The sequence below is a fragment of the Thermobia domestica genome, chromosome 16 (genome assembly GCF_964235325.1).
Source record: "Thermobia domestica chromosome 16, izTheDome1.hap1.1, whole genome shotgun sequence".
In the NCBI taxonomy this organism is placed as follows: domain Eukaryota; kingdom Metazoa; phylum Arthropoda; class Insecta; order Zygentoma; family Lepismatidae; genus Thermobia; species Thermobia domestica.
Window position 1 is genome coordinate 157,399,792 of NC_137469.1, and position 12,892 is coordinate 157,412,683.

Sequence of the window (12,892 nt, forward strand, 5' to 3'; positions counted from 1 at the left end):
TGTAACTTTAACTTGTCTTCAAGTCAAAATGGTCGTTCTACATCCTAGAAACGAGAAACCTAGAGCAGACTATACATGTTCATGTTGATACTCTGTAGACTCTTGCAGAATAACAAACATCTTAGGATGATACTCATTCTCTCTCGTAAGTGTGACTTTTGGTGACAGAGTTATTTGAATGAAATACTCTCCCCAATTTTTGTCTCTTTGTCTTCAGCCACACTTTTCGTCCTTTTCAAAAAGTCATTCGGCTACAGTCAATCAGTTAAAGAACAGCCGGTGGTAATGATTGGTTTGAACAAAATAGAATACTAAATACTACTATTACGTAGGAAAATTGCCATCGAAAATACTAATTTCACCTATTAAAAGGATAAGGAAGACAATAACAACACAAAGAGGACGGTCCTAGTAGGTTTACTGATTTTGAGGTCTGCAGGCTATCAGTATTTTCGATATTTTGTAGTTTGTAATTTGAAATACAGAAATAGGTGGAATTGGAGATTTACGAAGAGAAATGTACGACATATATTATTTATTTACTATTATTATAAAAATGAAGTCTTTAATGTAACATCCCACATTTATGCTCTTTAGAATAAAGGAGAAGGTTGAATAGTGAAATTGAATTATTATGGAAGCATTGATGGAATGGATATTTGGCAGGAATGGAAACACCGACAAAATCCACATATACGATGTTGTCCACTACAAATTGAATGGTATGGATTGAATCGACGACCTTTTGCATTACCATCCCTTGATAGAGGTGAGACCTCTACCTCTGAGCCAGTGTGACCCACATTATTATTACATAGTATTGATTTATAACAAGCGGAAAACAAACGTACCGAGGAGTCTGATCGATGGTTTGTGATTTTGAGATTGAGACAAGAGACAAGATTTTGAGATTGATTTTGATACACGTTTAATTCATTCTTGAGAATATTATCTGATTCAACGCTCTTTCAAAGTAGTAACTTGTTTTCTATGTTTAATACCTGACTAATTTCCCGCTGACGGAGATCAGATTGAAAGATTTCATAGTACTATTCTATTTTTTCTTGCAGATATTTCAATTAATTGTGGCGTGTTTTCGTAGCAGCGATTCAGGAATTCTGTTCCCTTCCGTTCGCTTTCTTCCTAATCCTGAAGGTAATTCCTAGTACTTATTATATGTAGCAAATTCATATATCGTTCATTCTTTCCTTTAATTCATTCAACTAAATGTCAGATGAAAATATACCAATAACGCGCATAATTGCTTTGGAATATTGAAGATGTCTCTCACCTCATTAATATCTGTTTTATGAAGCTGCTAAAAACAGTTAAAAGTTTTGCAAGCTAAATCATAATGTAATATTGATAGAAATCATTATGCAATAGTAGTTTCTGTAACAGTGACAAAGAAAAATATTAATTATGACATTCACACAATTATTTAAAAGTTTGTTGGGTGCATAACGTTTAACCTTTAGACGCCCGCCAGGGATTTTAACAAAATCGTAGACTCTCATGTTGGGGGCTCTGGTGACTCCCCTTATTACCACAGAATCATCATTCATACACCATTGGAAAGTTTATAGACCACAGATTCCAACGAGGTCACATGCGTGCGTGCAATTTCCGTCATATTCGTGTGAGGCGTAATTACGGCTGAACTATTGATATTTGTTCAATGTTCAAGACAATTAAAGATAAATGTAATTTACGTCAAAAAACTGAAACTCCAAAAATTGGCCAACTTTGTCTCTCCCTACTCTCCTATATAAGCAAGAAGTACAAATATAGGATATTACCATGTAATGCCCTATTTCATTACTTCACATACCAATTTTTATGAGTGTAGCCCCAAGGGGGATGCCTTCCAAAACCCTATTGAAAAAAGAAAAAAACACTACTTTACCCTTCTCTCCCGCCGTGGTACTCACCACATACATAAAATGCACACCGGCGGAAAGCTGCATCCTTCAGAAATACATTGTTACCAAAATCATTCTCCTACCTTAATTAATAATTCTATTGAGGTTTAAAGCCTCGACACAGCAGTTGCGCAATTCATACTTTTGTCTGTTATGGTTGCCTCTTAAAAACACGATAGCAATATATTTGAGTTTTTGCTGCATTTTCTGGACTACATAAATATCGATGTGATCAATAATGTTTCCATCTTAAATAGGGTCGATTGAAGTAGATTAGAGAGGTGAACCCCTTAGCACAAACTATGTAGGAGCCTTTTATAAATCTGAAACGTAATACACTTTCTAAATTTCAGAAGATTATTTTAGTTGAAGAAGATATAGTATTATCTTACTACTTTTAGTAATAAATCTTAGATTAACATGTGAACTGTGCAGTGGATGCTCACTAGACCTCCATTATCGCTGACATGCTATACTCTCTATGTAGAATTGTCCATTATTCCTGTGGAAACAATGCACGTCTTAGACTTTATGCCTCAATTTATCTTACGGTTAATGTGTCTTTACTTGAAATCTTATTGTTCATTACATGTAAAATATGAAGTTTGCACTTGAAGTCAATATTCAAGGAAGTCTTACTATCTCATTGAAAATGGTAAGAGATCCATATTTTAAATTTTGTTTGCTATTTCCTTTTTGTTTAATATATCCCTTTCTCGTGTTGGTTGTTTACTAACATATATGAGTCTTTAATATAGACATTTCTAAAGAAACAATCATCACTGGACATAGGAAATTGGCTAAAATTAAATTTACATTAAACTTGATACCACTCGTTCAACTAGGGATGTATTTATCAAGAAAAATGATTCAAATGACCATTTAGGGTGATACAAGGATAACACATAAGTCTTGCAATATTTTGATACACAAAATACCGTATTTATTACAGTACAATGAAAGCAAGTTAACAATCAATCCATAGCTCTTCGTGTTGGACTATTTGCAGCCATCTTTCTGCTAGTTTCTCGATTCGACGTCGATACCACGTCTTGTCTTGTCTTTAGAGGCAAAGAAGTCAGTTACTTCTGTTCCCCCCTTCTGCTGGTTAATGAAGCATAGTGCTTGCAGGAAGTGCGACATAGACCGAAACAGGTAGTAATCCAAAGGTGCAAGGACTATATGTCGGATGCGGTATTAGTTCGATGCCTCAAGTTGCTGACATTTTTGTTGCAATATTTTTCTAATCGAGTGTAGTTTTGTGTTATCCTGTTACATCAGGGCGCGCAACGCAGCATAATTCTCTCCGACTGTTCGGAATAAAGATCGACATTTATGGTATAATCGTTGGAAAAGAACTCGAAGTGGCTTACTCCTCGTAATTTCACCACACACAAAGCATGGCTTTATACTCCTGCTTGACGACCGGGTCTGGAAGTTGGTTCTTCAACCGCTGTTTCTGCACATTTGGATTAAAAAAAAAAAAAACTTTTCATTGCGTGTGACAATCCGCTTCAGGAAATGCCCATCACGCGATTTTTACAGTACTTGTCGGCACACATCCACTCTCCTCTGAGATTCAACTGGGGTCAACTCATGTGACACAATACGGCAGTTCCTAATGATTTTTGCGAGTTCGTGTAGATAACGCAGTACTAGACTGGGATATGCCAAGTTCCTTTGACAGTTGTCGTGTGCTAGTGGATGGGTTTTCCTCAATGACGTGTCGTATGACTTCAGAATTTGGCAGTTACCCTTAGGCAGTCGTAGCTTGGCTGATCCTCAAGGTTTATATAACTTGCACAATATTTCTGAAACCAAAGAGTGCTATGCTTTGGCTCAGTTCATTTTGTCCTTTCACATAAATATTTTGGATTGCTGCCACAGTGTTATGCTCCTAGTTGAACGCGTACAGTAGCAGTTCAGGTATCATTGTTGAGCACTCATCGTCAGTGCCACTAAAAACTGACTGAAGATATTAATGGAGTGGTGGAGTTATATAGTCCGCTTATCACACTATTTTTAGGTCAGGTTAAGATTGTACTTACGATCACGGCGTATACACGCGCCTGCTGTTTATTAAAAATACAAATAACACTTCTAACAAACTGAAGTTCACATATAAATTAGACAAAATAAAGGATTAAAACAAAACAACACTAAAACCTAACAATTAACAGAGGAGATATGGAAAGGCTGAGATAAATAACAAAATATAAAATATAAGAAAATAAGTAAAAAATAGCAATAATAGTAAAGCATGACAAGAAAATTAAAAAAAAAAAAGATTCCCAGTACATGTTAACTATTCCAATCTCATGAATAAAAATTAGAATACGGTCTCTCAATACTGTATTATCCTCAAAACCTGATTAAGATTTTTCGGTAACCCTAAATGTTCTTTGAGATTGAGTATTTTTGACATTCTACGAGAATGTGTTGAATACTGAGTGGTAGGAACCCTTATTTACAAAATGGGTGGTTAGCACAACGCATTAAAGTGAGATGAGAGCGTTTGATTCGTAAGCGTGTTACTACATTTCGGCGACTAGAACGCGACGTCTGCAAATTATAAAAAAGAAGTTTTATTGATTGCAGCTTTTTTCGTTCACCTGGAATCAGAGTAATGAAAGAGCTTTACAAAAAGAAAAATGTAAGGACATAGAAGAACTAGAAAGAGTTGGGAAAAATGGGAAACTGTACAAGGAGGAAAGTGTGCTGTCCATGTTAAGTGACGAATAAGTCAAACTAAAAATTTGACTGTCAAGAATGAGATACAAATGCCAGTGAGATACAAGTGGATCAACAATTCAAGTTCGTTGAGAACAGAAATATACACGTTGAGTCTTGGGGCAAGAAACCTAAAACAGACCCCGAACAAGACGATTTAATGTTATTTGAAAATGTCGAGTAATATCACTACAGCATTTTTCAGATGGGAAGCGGCATGGCCTTGAGTTGGCTTTACGCGGCGTCCAATTGGCTTTGAGCGGTGTTGACAATTCGCGACAAGCAGTTCTGCACGCTGACTTCTCGCGCTACTGCGAATCTTGACAATAGCAGAGGCGCTTATTAGAAATATTGTATTAGCACATTAACTGCTCACTTTACGAAGCAGAGAAAAGAATTACGAACACATACGTGAAAACTACATCTTTTTATGACAACTGGTTGTCATGATACACGCTTTGAAAGGTTTCCATATAAAACAATTAGTAAAACGAGCGTTGAGTCCCGTCTAATTTCCAATGGATTTTTCTTCGATTTGGAAATGGAACTCAACTTTTATTAAAGGATAATCAGGGGTGTAACCAACAGGTTGTTCTAGGGGAACATTACTTTCAGGGGGAGGAAAGCTTTTCACGCATTAAAATCAGAACAAATGACCTCTTTCAGGATATGAAAGCATTTTAACTCACCATGTATACTATACACATATTATGTTTTCTCGATGCTACCTTAACAAAAGACGGATCTTGACAGTACTGAAGTTGAAAAGCGGATTGTAAGAGATAAATCAACAAGCTATTCATAAGAAAACAAATGCTGTTTCTAGCAGTCTGTTTATCCGACTTTGTGTTTATGTAGGTTAAAATACTAAAGGGAAAAAACTCGAAAAAATATCAACTCAGATATTATTATGCAATAATATAGTAGTGAAAGATCCTGGGGGGACTGAGGGAGCCAGGGCCCCTCATTTTATTTGTAAATGTGCAATATTAGGCATAATTTGAATGCAATTTGTCTTAAAATCATCATATATGCTTTCTGCATCTGAATGCACCCCCCCCCCCAATTTACAGAGAAATCAGCGTCCTTGTAATTAGGTACAGAAACTGTATTGATGATGTTTTCCTTTTTCTTTTTTTTAAAAATCGTATTTTATTATAAACGTTCCTAATTTGCATTAACTATTAAATAAGTTTACTAAACATATACTAGATGAACCTCATTTCGGGGCTGGAAATAGTTTGGAAAGTCAAGGCCCTCTTTTCCCCCGTTTCTACACCCTTGAGAATAGTAAGCGATCGAATTAAATAACAAGCCTCTGCAATTTGATTCATTTATATATATTCGATTCCCGGCGGGAGCTCATGTGGAAGAACAGAAGGTATGGGACATTCGTAATATTGTTTTGAAATTGCCTTCATGCAAGATTCTTCCTTATTCGACAGAAGAAACGCAGTATGATTTTTTTTCTTCGTTTCAATACCTTACGTATGTGTGGCCAATTACGTAATCCTTCTTTACTCCTCTAGCAGGGATGCAAAAGCACCAGGCGTCTGAGTGGTGTCATAAATTATTGTAACCCAAAACAAACTCGACCATATCGCGTTGCTTACGAATCAGATGGATTGTTGTTGTGAGACCTACATCAAGTATAAGAGTATGTTATTATAGGAACATACATGGAAGCAAAGGAGCTGATTGTGTGTGTAGGAACGCAACTTCTCTTCTAGCATAAACAGAATTCATCAGTGTCTAGATTGCTTTTTTTTCGTGGTAGTTCATTTGTTCTCCAAAATTATAGTTGACAGTGTCTTTAAGGAAACCGAGTACAAGTGCGGAATTTTCTTTAAAAAAAAAGTGCTACGAAGTGAAGCTCGAAGAATTATTTTTTTGTGTTTATAATTTTTGGAACTCATAATAAAAAATTTACAAGAGTCAGATTCAGACAATGGCGAAATATTAATTGACATAGACGATAGTGAAAGTAGTGTTGAAGACGAACGTTTAGCAGTTCCACTGGAATAAGTTAATAGGTAGGTTATTCAGTTGCTATATATACTTCTAGGATACACAGCCAAAATCTTTGAGTTTGCTGGAATAGTATATTTACATTGTGAATAATGTTGCCAATGTATGTGTAATAATCTCAACTAGAGGAAGAGCGAGAAGGGAAAGGGGAGTCCGAAATCCGGCAACACCGCGCGGAATATCCCACAGCATTGGCTACTGCCCGTGATGCTTTACATCTGAAAAACACAATAAGGTATCTACAGCGGCAATAAGTAACTAGATAGTCAACATAGGGGCGACTACAGACAGGAGCATAAAGACATTGCTGGCGGTAACAGGAAACAGTGTGCCCCTAAAAATACTACCTTGGAGAACAAAGTTTTCCACAGAAATCGCCCTGAGAGACAAGAACCCACACGCACCCTGAAATAACGTTTGTCAAGGAAGCCAGGTAAAAATTGACCCGTACGACTACGAAGACCCCTGTCATGCATTTGTTTTAAAATTCCATAACGTCAACAAAACAAAACAAAACAAAACAAAACAAAAACATATAGCAGCAAGGTGCTGACAATGAAAAAATACTTTTTGGATCTGGATCTCGAGTTGAGCAAGATTATTAGTAAGTGGATCGTATTCAGCGAAAGCCACATTGTAATAATTCTGAACAGAGAGTTTGTCTCCAAATACTACATCAGTCTCTTGTTCATTATGGGCGTAAAGAGATTATAAACACACTTCATGAAAGAAATGAGTCTGCAGTTTGAGGCGGTCGTTGTTGCTTTCTTTGGTTTCAACATTGGAAGTACTAGAGCTTCATCCAATCGAGTTCGTAAGGTCAACTCTATCCAGATACAATTGAACATCTCTAGTAACGTGAGTATCACAAGAGATATTGCACTACGTATCATATAATTATAAACAATCAACCCATGGAGCAGTATTGGATGATTCGCGTCAGGCAGGTTCTACGTCGAGAGCCCTGAAGGGAACGTTGTAGCTATCAGTATTAGTGCTATGAAAATTTAATGGGTTCCACTCGATACAAGTACGAAAGTAATTATCAGAATAGTGTGCAAGTTGAGATAGAAAAAAATGTCAGCTATCTCTGTGGTACTAATCTCCATAACCCCATCTATTTATAAAGCAGCACACTAGAATTTGTACAATTGCTATTCATTGAACAAACACTACCTTACACAGTAGTCATGTGTGTCAGACCATATCTACACAATTAGCTACAGGGAGATCAGAAAGAGAATGAAACTAACTCAACTCTCGATACGCTGACCAATCAGTACGTCTTAAGTTGACGTTTAGTATGATTCAGATTGACAACAAGAACAGCTGTAACTTTCATCACACAGCGAACCACTGGAGTTGCAATACTTGTTTTTTCCACAACATTTTCATGCAAAGTATTACCCTGCTTTTGCTCTTGTATTTTAGATTTTTCCCGGGGAAAGTACGACCCTGAGGTGTTTGGCAAAAATCTGCCCATGAATTTAGGTTTTATAATAATTCATACATTGAAATATGTTTGTGATCGCTACACCACGGTGTTTACAGGAATAACTAATGCTACTCCCCTATCAACCCTGTGAGCACGCTGAAGGACGTAGGATTGACGTGGTTAAGGAGTGGAATAGTGATAGTTGGACGTGGCCTAACCACTATTCCTGCCGACAGAGAGACAAAAAAAAAAAAAAAAAAAAAAAAAAAACCGGATAAAAACTAGAATATCAAAAACAAAATTCAAAACAAGCATACAAGAACATAGAAAATGTTGCATTTTTTTGGAAACGTCTTCTATTTTTCCATTTGTTTGTTTTTATATCTTTTCTATTAAAAAATAAACAAAAGGTTGAAATAACACAAGGCACATCCACATGGTGCACATCCACCTTAGTCAGAGGTAGAGTCCACTGATCATCATCTTGTAAGATTCCCATAAAAACCGAAAGAATGCGAATCGTGCAAAGATGTTTGCAACTGGCAGGACAGGTAAGGAAGGAGTGATAAATGAATGATGAGTGAAGCCGCTCTCTGCACAAACAACTAGTTCCAGTCAACTTAATATAGCAAATCGGCACCGTCAACGTTACCTAGGCTACATCTTGAGGAAGTAGAACCTTGTATTCCTCCAAACTAACTAATATTCTATCACAATTTGATACAAAAGAAACCAAAGAGACGAAAAGTTTTCTATCCAACCCTTGCAGCAAATAGCACATGACTTGATTCGTCTATGAACAATCTTGGCTAAACAGTCATAACGTGTATTTTAAACACCCGATAAAAACATAAATGTCTTATAATAGAATAGCGTATATAGTACACAACACATGCAGTACAATTGACTTTTTTACTCATTTCTTCTAGGATCTGCTGTAGGCATGTTTGCATCTACTCTTCTTATTCTAGGTGGCTATTTTGTGAGTACTATAATTTTATTAATCTCTTTTGAAATTATATCTGTCCATTCAATTGATTTCGTAATTCTTGTGAATTACGACACTTTTGTACACTGTACGCAATTATAGCTATAAATTGTGTTTCTACGTACTTCTGGAATGATACACAAAATGTAATGTAAACTGTGTTTTTGGTTCATTCCACTTACAAGAACTACACAAATTATTTTTTTGTTGAGAAAGATATACTAGTATTTGAGAAATCCCTTTCTTATCTGTGCTATAAAAATGAGATATTAAGATACGCACTCATGAGAAAAGGTGTTGTAAAGATGAAAAATATTTTTCAAATACGGGAAGAAAATACCTAAATTTGTTTTGAGTGAGGTTTATGTTCAACTTTGAGAATACTCTCAGTGCATTTCGTTCTTCGAAAGGCAAATTATTAATGATTCATAGGATTTTATTCGCTTATTATTTTTGCATAGTTTTCTAAAATTAAAATGTAAACAGGTTATACGATTTGTTATATTACAGGAGATATTGAGATATTGTTATTGTGTGTTATTGTGTTTGTTATGTTGCACAAACACAAAGCATGTTATTGTGTTAGCACACAAGCATGTTATTGTGTTTGCAAAAAGTCTTTTATTGTACAGTGAGAGAACATTTGCACTGTACTAAACAGTAACATACAGCGTAAACATATTGATAACTTAATGATTTGAGGACGTCTGTGTTTATCCTAAAGAATAATTTATATATTTCACTTCGTTTTTTCATAATATTAAAAAAAAAAATAATAACACGTTCTATATAGACGAGTTTAAGCTGCCATATACTATGAAAGTTGATATCAAATAAATGGCTTTTATTAAGAGATTGAGTAACGATTATGTCATTTAACCGGTGAAGTATAGATGTTTTAATAACCAAGTACTTGTTTTAATAATTTTAAAATAATTCTAGGAGATTATACATCTTTAAAAATAACATGAAATGAAATTAAATCTTTAAGTTTTACGTCCCATGCTTATGTCGGCTAGGCTAAACGAGACAGTTATGATGAGACATGAATGAAGAAAGTGGGAGGAAACGGGAACCCTGAGAAAACCCACGCACACGATATTTGTCCACAATAAAGTTCACTTAAAAAAATAACATAAAATACACCATTATTTAATGAAAAATATCCTCAGTTTAGTAGAGCGAAAGTTCAAACAATCGTAGTGTAAACATCTCGTATACAATGGAACACAAGTTGAACAAATGGTGAGGATGCATGTCAAATTTCTGCAGTTACCAAAAAACGTTTGCAACAATTACATATTGTAAAATGATACGTTATAGTAATCACTTTTCGATAAATAATTGGCTTACTAGTGAGCAAAAACTGTCACGACTGAGATTTAAAGAAAAAAAATCATTTGCGAAAAGGAAGTCTCTTTGCAGTTGTCAGAGCTTCTGGCAATCTCCGTGCATCATATCTTACTAACATTGCACCCAATCTGTTTACTAAAATTTTAGAAACTGAGGTATATTCTTCCTCATTCTTGGTCTTAAGGATTTTTGTCTCTTATGCACTCAAAAATATAATTTTCTTTATACTTGTCGTTTGAAAATTAAGGTCTAAAATTAAGTTGAAAGAATAATTTAAAACTTACCTCAGAAAAGAGCTTAATCTATTTTTCCTTTTGGTTGCGTTATAAAGTGGATTATGTGGGGAAGAAAAAAAATTAACTCACGAACATGACTTTGTTTTACAATTCATATTGTGTACAAAACGATCTGCCGCTAACTAACAGATACTAATATCAGGTGTAACCGTAGCTATTTGAGTATATGATATAAAAATCGATCTTCTTGAAAACTAACACAATAGACGATTTTATTTATGAATTCAAAATATTAGTAAATTATCGTGATACAATATATCAAGGATTACAATTCCACTATAAAACCGATATTCAAAAAATATCAAGATAAAGAAAGTGAAAAGTTAAAGAATGAAAGTAATGAAACATAGAGCTATTTGAGTCTCTGGTGGTGCTATTTCAGTCTTTACTGTACTGCACTCTTCTTTTATTTTTTAAATATCGAATATCTAGTCTTATACTATTCATCAAATAAAAACTACACGAGAATAATTATTTTAGGGAAGGGTTTGAACTATTCTTTAAGTTCTATTTTAGCTCTCCTTCTTATCAATTAGGGCTTCTATATATACAGGGTGTCTCAAAAGTCCCCTGACAAGGGGTAACTCTGTTATTATCAAAGTTACAACAAAATGTAAGAGGGAAAACCATCTCCAAATTTGATGTTTTCATTTAAAGTGAAGGAATTTTTTAAATCGAGCGAGCCGCTTGGGCTATACAATCTTTATGCGCCCAATATTAAATGAAAATGCAGCGTTGCCATTTACCTGGACTCAGAACATAAAGTGAACGGGGGCATATTTGAAATGGGGGCTGGCCATCGAAACATTAGGGTAAAAGACATTAACTTCGTTCACTTATGTTGTGAGTGGCAACGTTGCATTTTCATTTAATATTGGGTGCATAAAGAGTGTACAGTCCAAACGGCTCGCCCGATTTTAAAAAATCCTTCACTTTAGATTATATATGGAGATATATATATATAGATATATATATGGAGATATATGGAGATGGTTTTCCCTCTTACATTTTGTTGTAACTCTGATAATAACAGTTACCCTCTCAGGGGACTTTTGAGACACCTTGTATATAAAGTTAAATCGTTAAAACATTTTATTCTCAGAAATAAAAATATGTAAAGCTCAGGAAGGACCGCGGTGGCTCAGTGGTAGAGCGTTCACCTCTGGGGCTTGGAGTCCCGGGTTCGATCCCAGCCCCCGCCAAGTGAACTTTGTGCTGGACAAACACCGTGTGCGTGGGTTTTCTAGGGGTTCTCCCGTTTCCTCCCACTTTCTTCATTCCACCATTTCATTCATTACTCATCATCACCGTCTCCTTTAGCCTAACCGGCATGACTGTGGGACGTAAAACTCAAAGATTTCATTTCATCTTTTTGTAAAGCTCAGAAGTTACAAAAATACATCCAGAAGTAAAAAAAAAAAAAAAATCTTCTAACGCATCTTTCAAGTTGAAAACTTCACATTATAGCAGTAAGAGTTAGATACATACCTCAAATGTTTTAATATAAAGTTTGAAATAAAAGTATTTTATTTAAAGATGAGATTGAGTTTGGTGTCATTTAACTTAGCCATAGATTAAATTGAACATGTAAAGTAATTACGTATATATAAATTACGGATAACTTATCTAAATAAAAACTTTTTACGCAATATTAAGTTGTAAACTAAAAATTACTACGCTACTAAAGTTGTAGACTAAGAGAGATTAAAAGTTGTTCAAGAAAGACTCACTTCACAGCACTTGCCACACAGAAATTGTTTTTCTCCGAAGCTCCTACAAATAACAGATAATTGCATTGTTTACATATTTGGCAGTGAATCAAATTACATTTCCTGGCAGATTCATCAAAATAACTAGGTACTGTAACTGACATTGTTCGCATGGCATATTTTTCTCAGATTCATTTACATAATCGTGGTCATAACACTTATCGTGACTATTATTTGTTGACAAATATCACCGAGGGATCTTTTGTAATGGGTTCTTCTTGCCTCCAGAATAATTTTGGTTGCTCTGTCCAATGTAATTTGAAATATTATATATATATATACGAGAATCACCTTCCCAGTTCTATTGTCCTTCAACTTACACATAAACTTCACGTCCATAGCCACTTCATGACTAAAGTCTTTCATTCGTT

At 35.1% G+C, this 12,892-nt stretch overlaps 1 protein-coding gene across 1 annotated transcript in view; it reads left to right on the top strand.

Annotated features, from left to right (window-relative positions):
- LOC145673482 (uncharacterized) overlaps nt 1-12,892 on the top strand; it is a 30,733-nt gene that overhangs the window by 10,577 nt on the left and 7,264 nt on the right. Inside the window, exons 3-4 of the mRNA XM_081743223.1 lie at nt 1,071-1,155; nt 9,045-9,097. Coding sequence (XP_081599349.1) covers nt 1,071-1,155; nt 9,045-9,097 — 138 coding nt within the window. The remainder of the gene's footprint in view (nt 1-1,070; nt 1,156-9,044; nt 9,098-12,892) is intronic.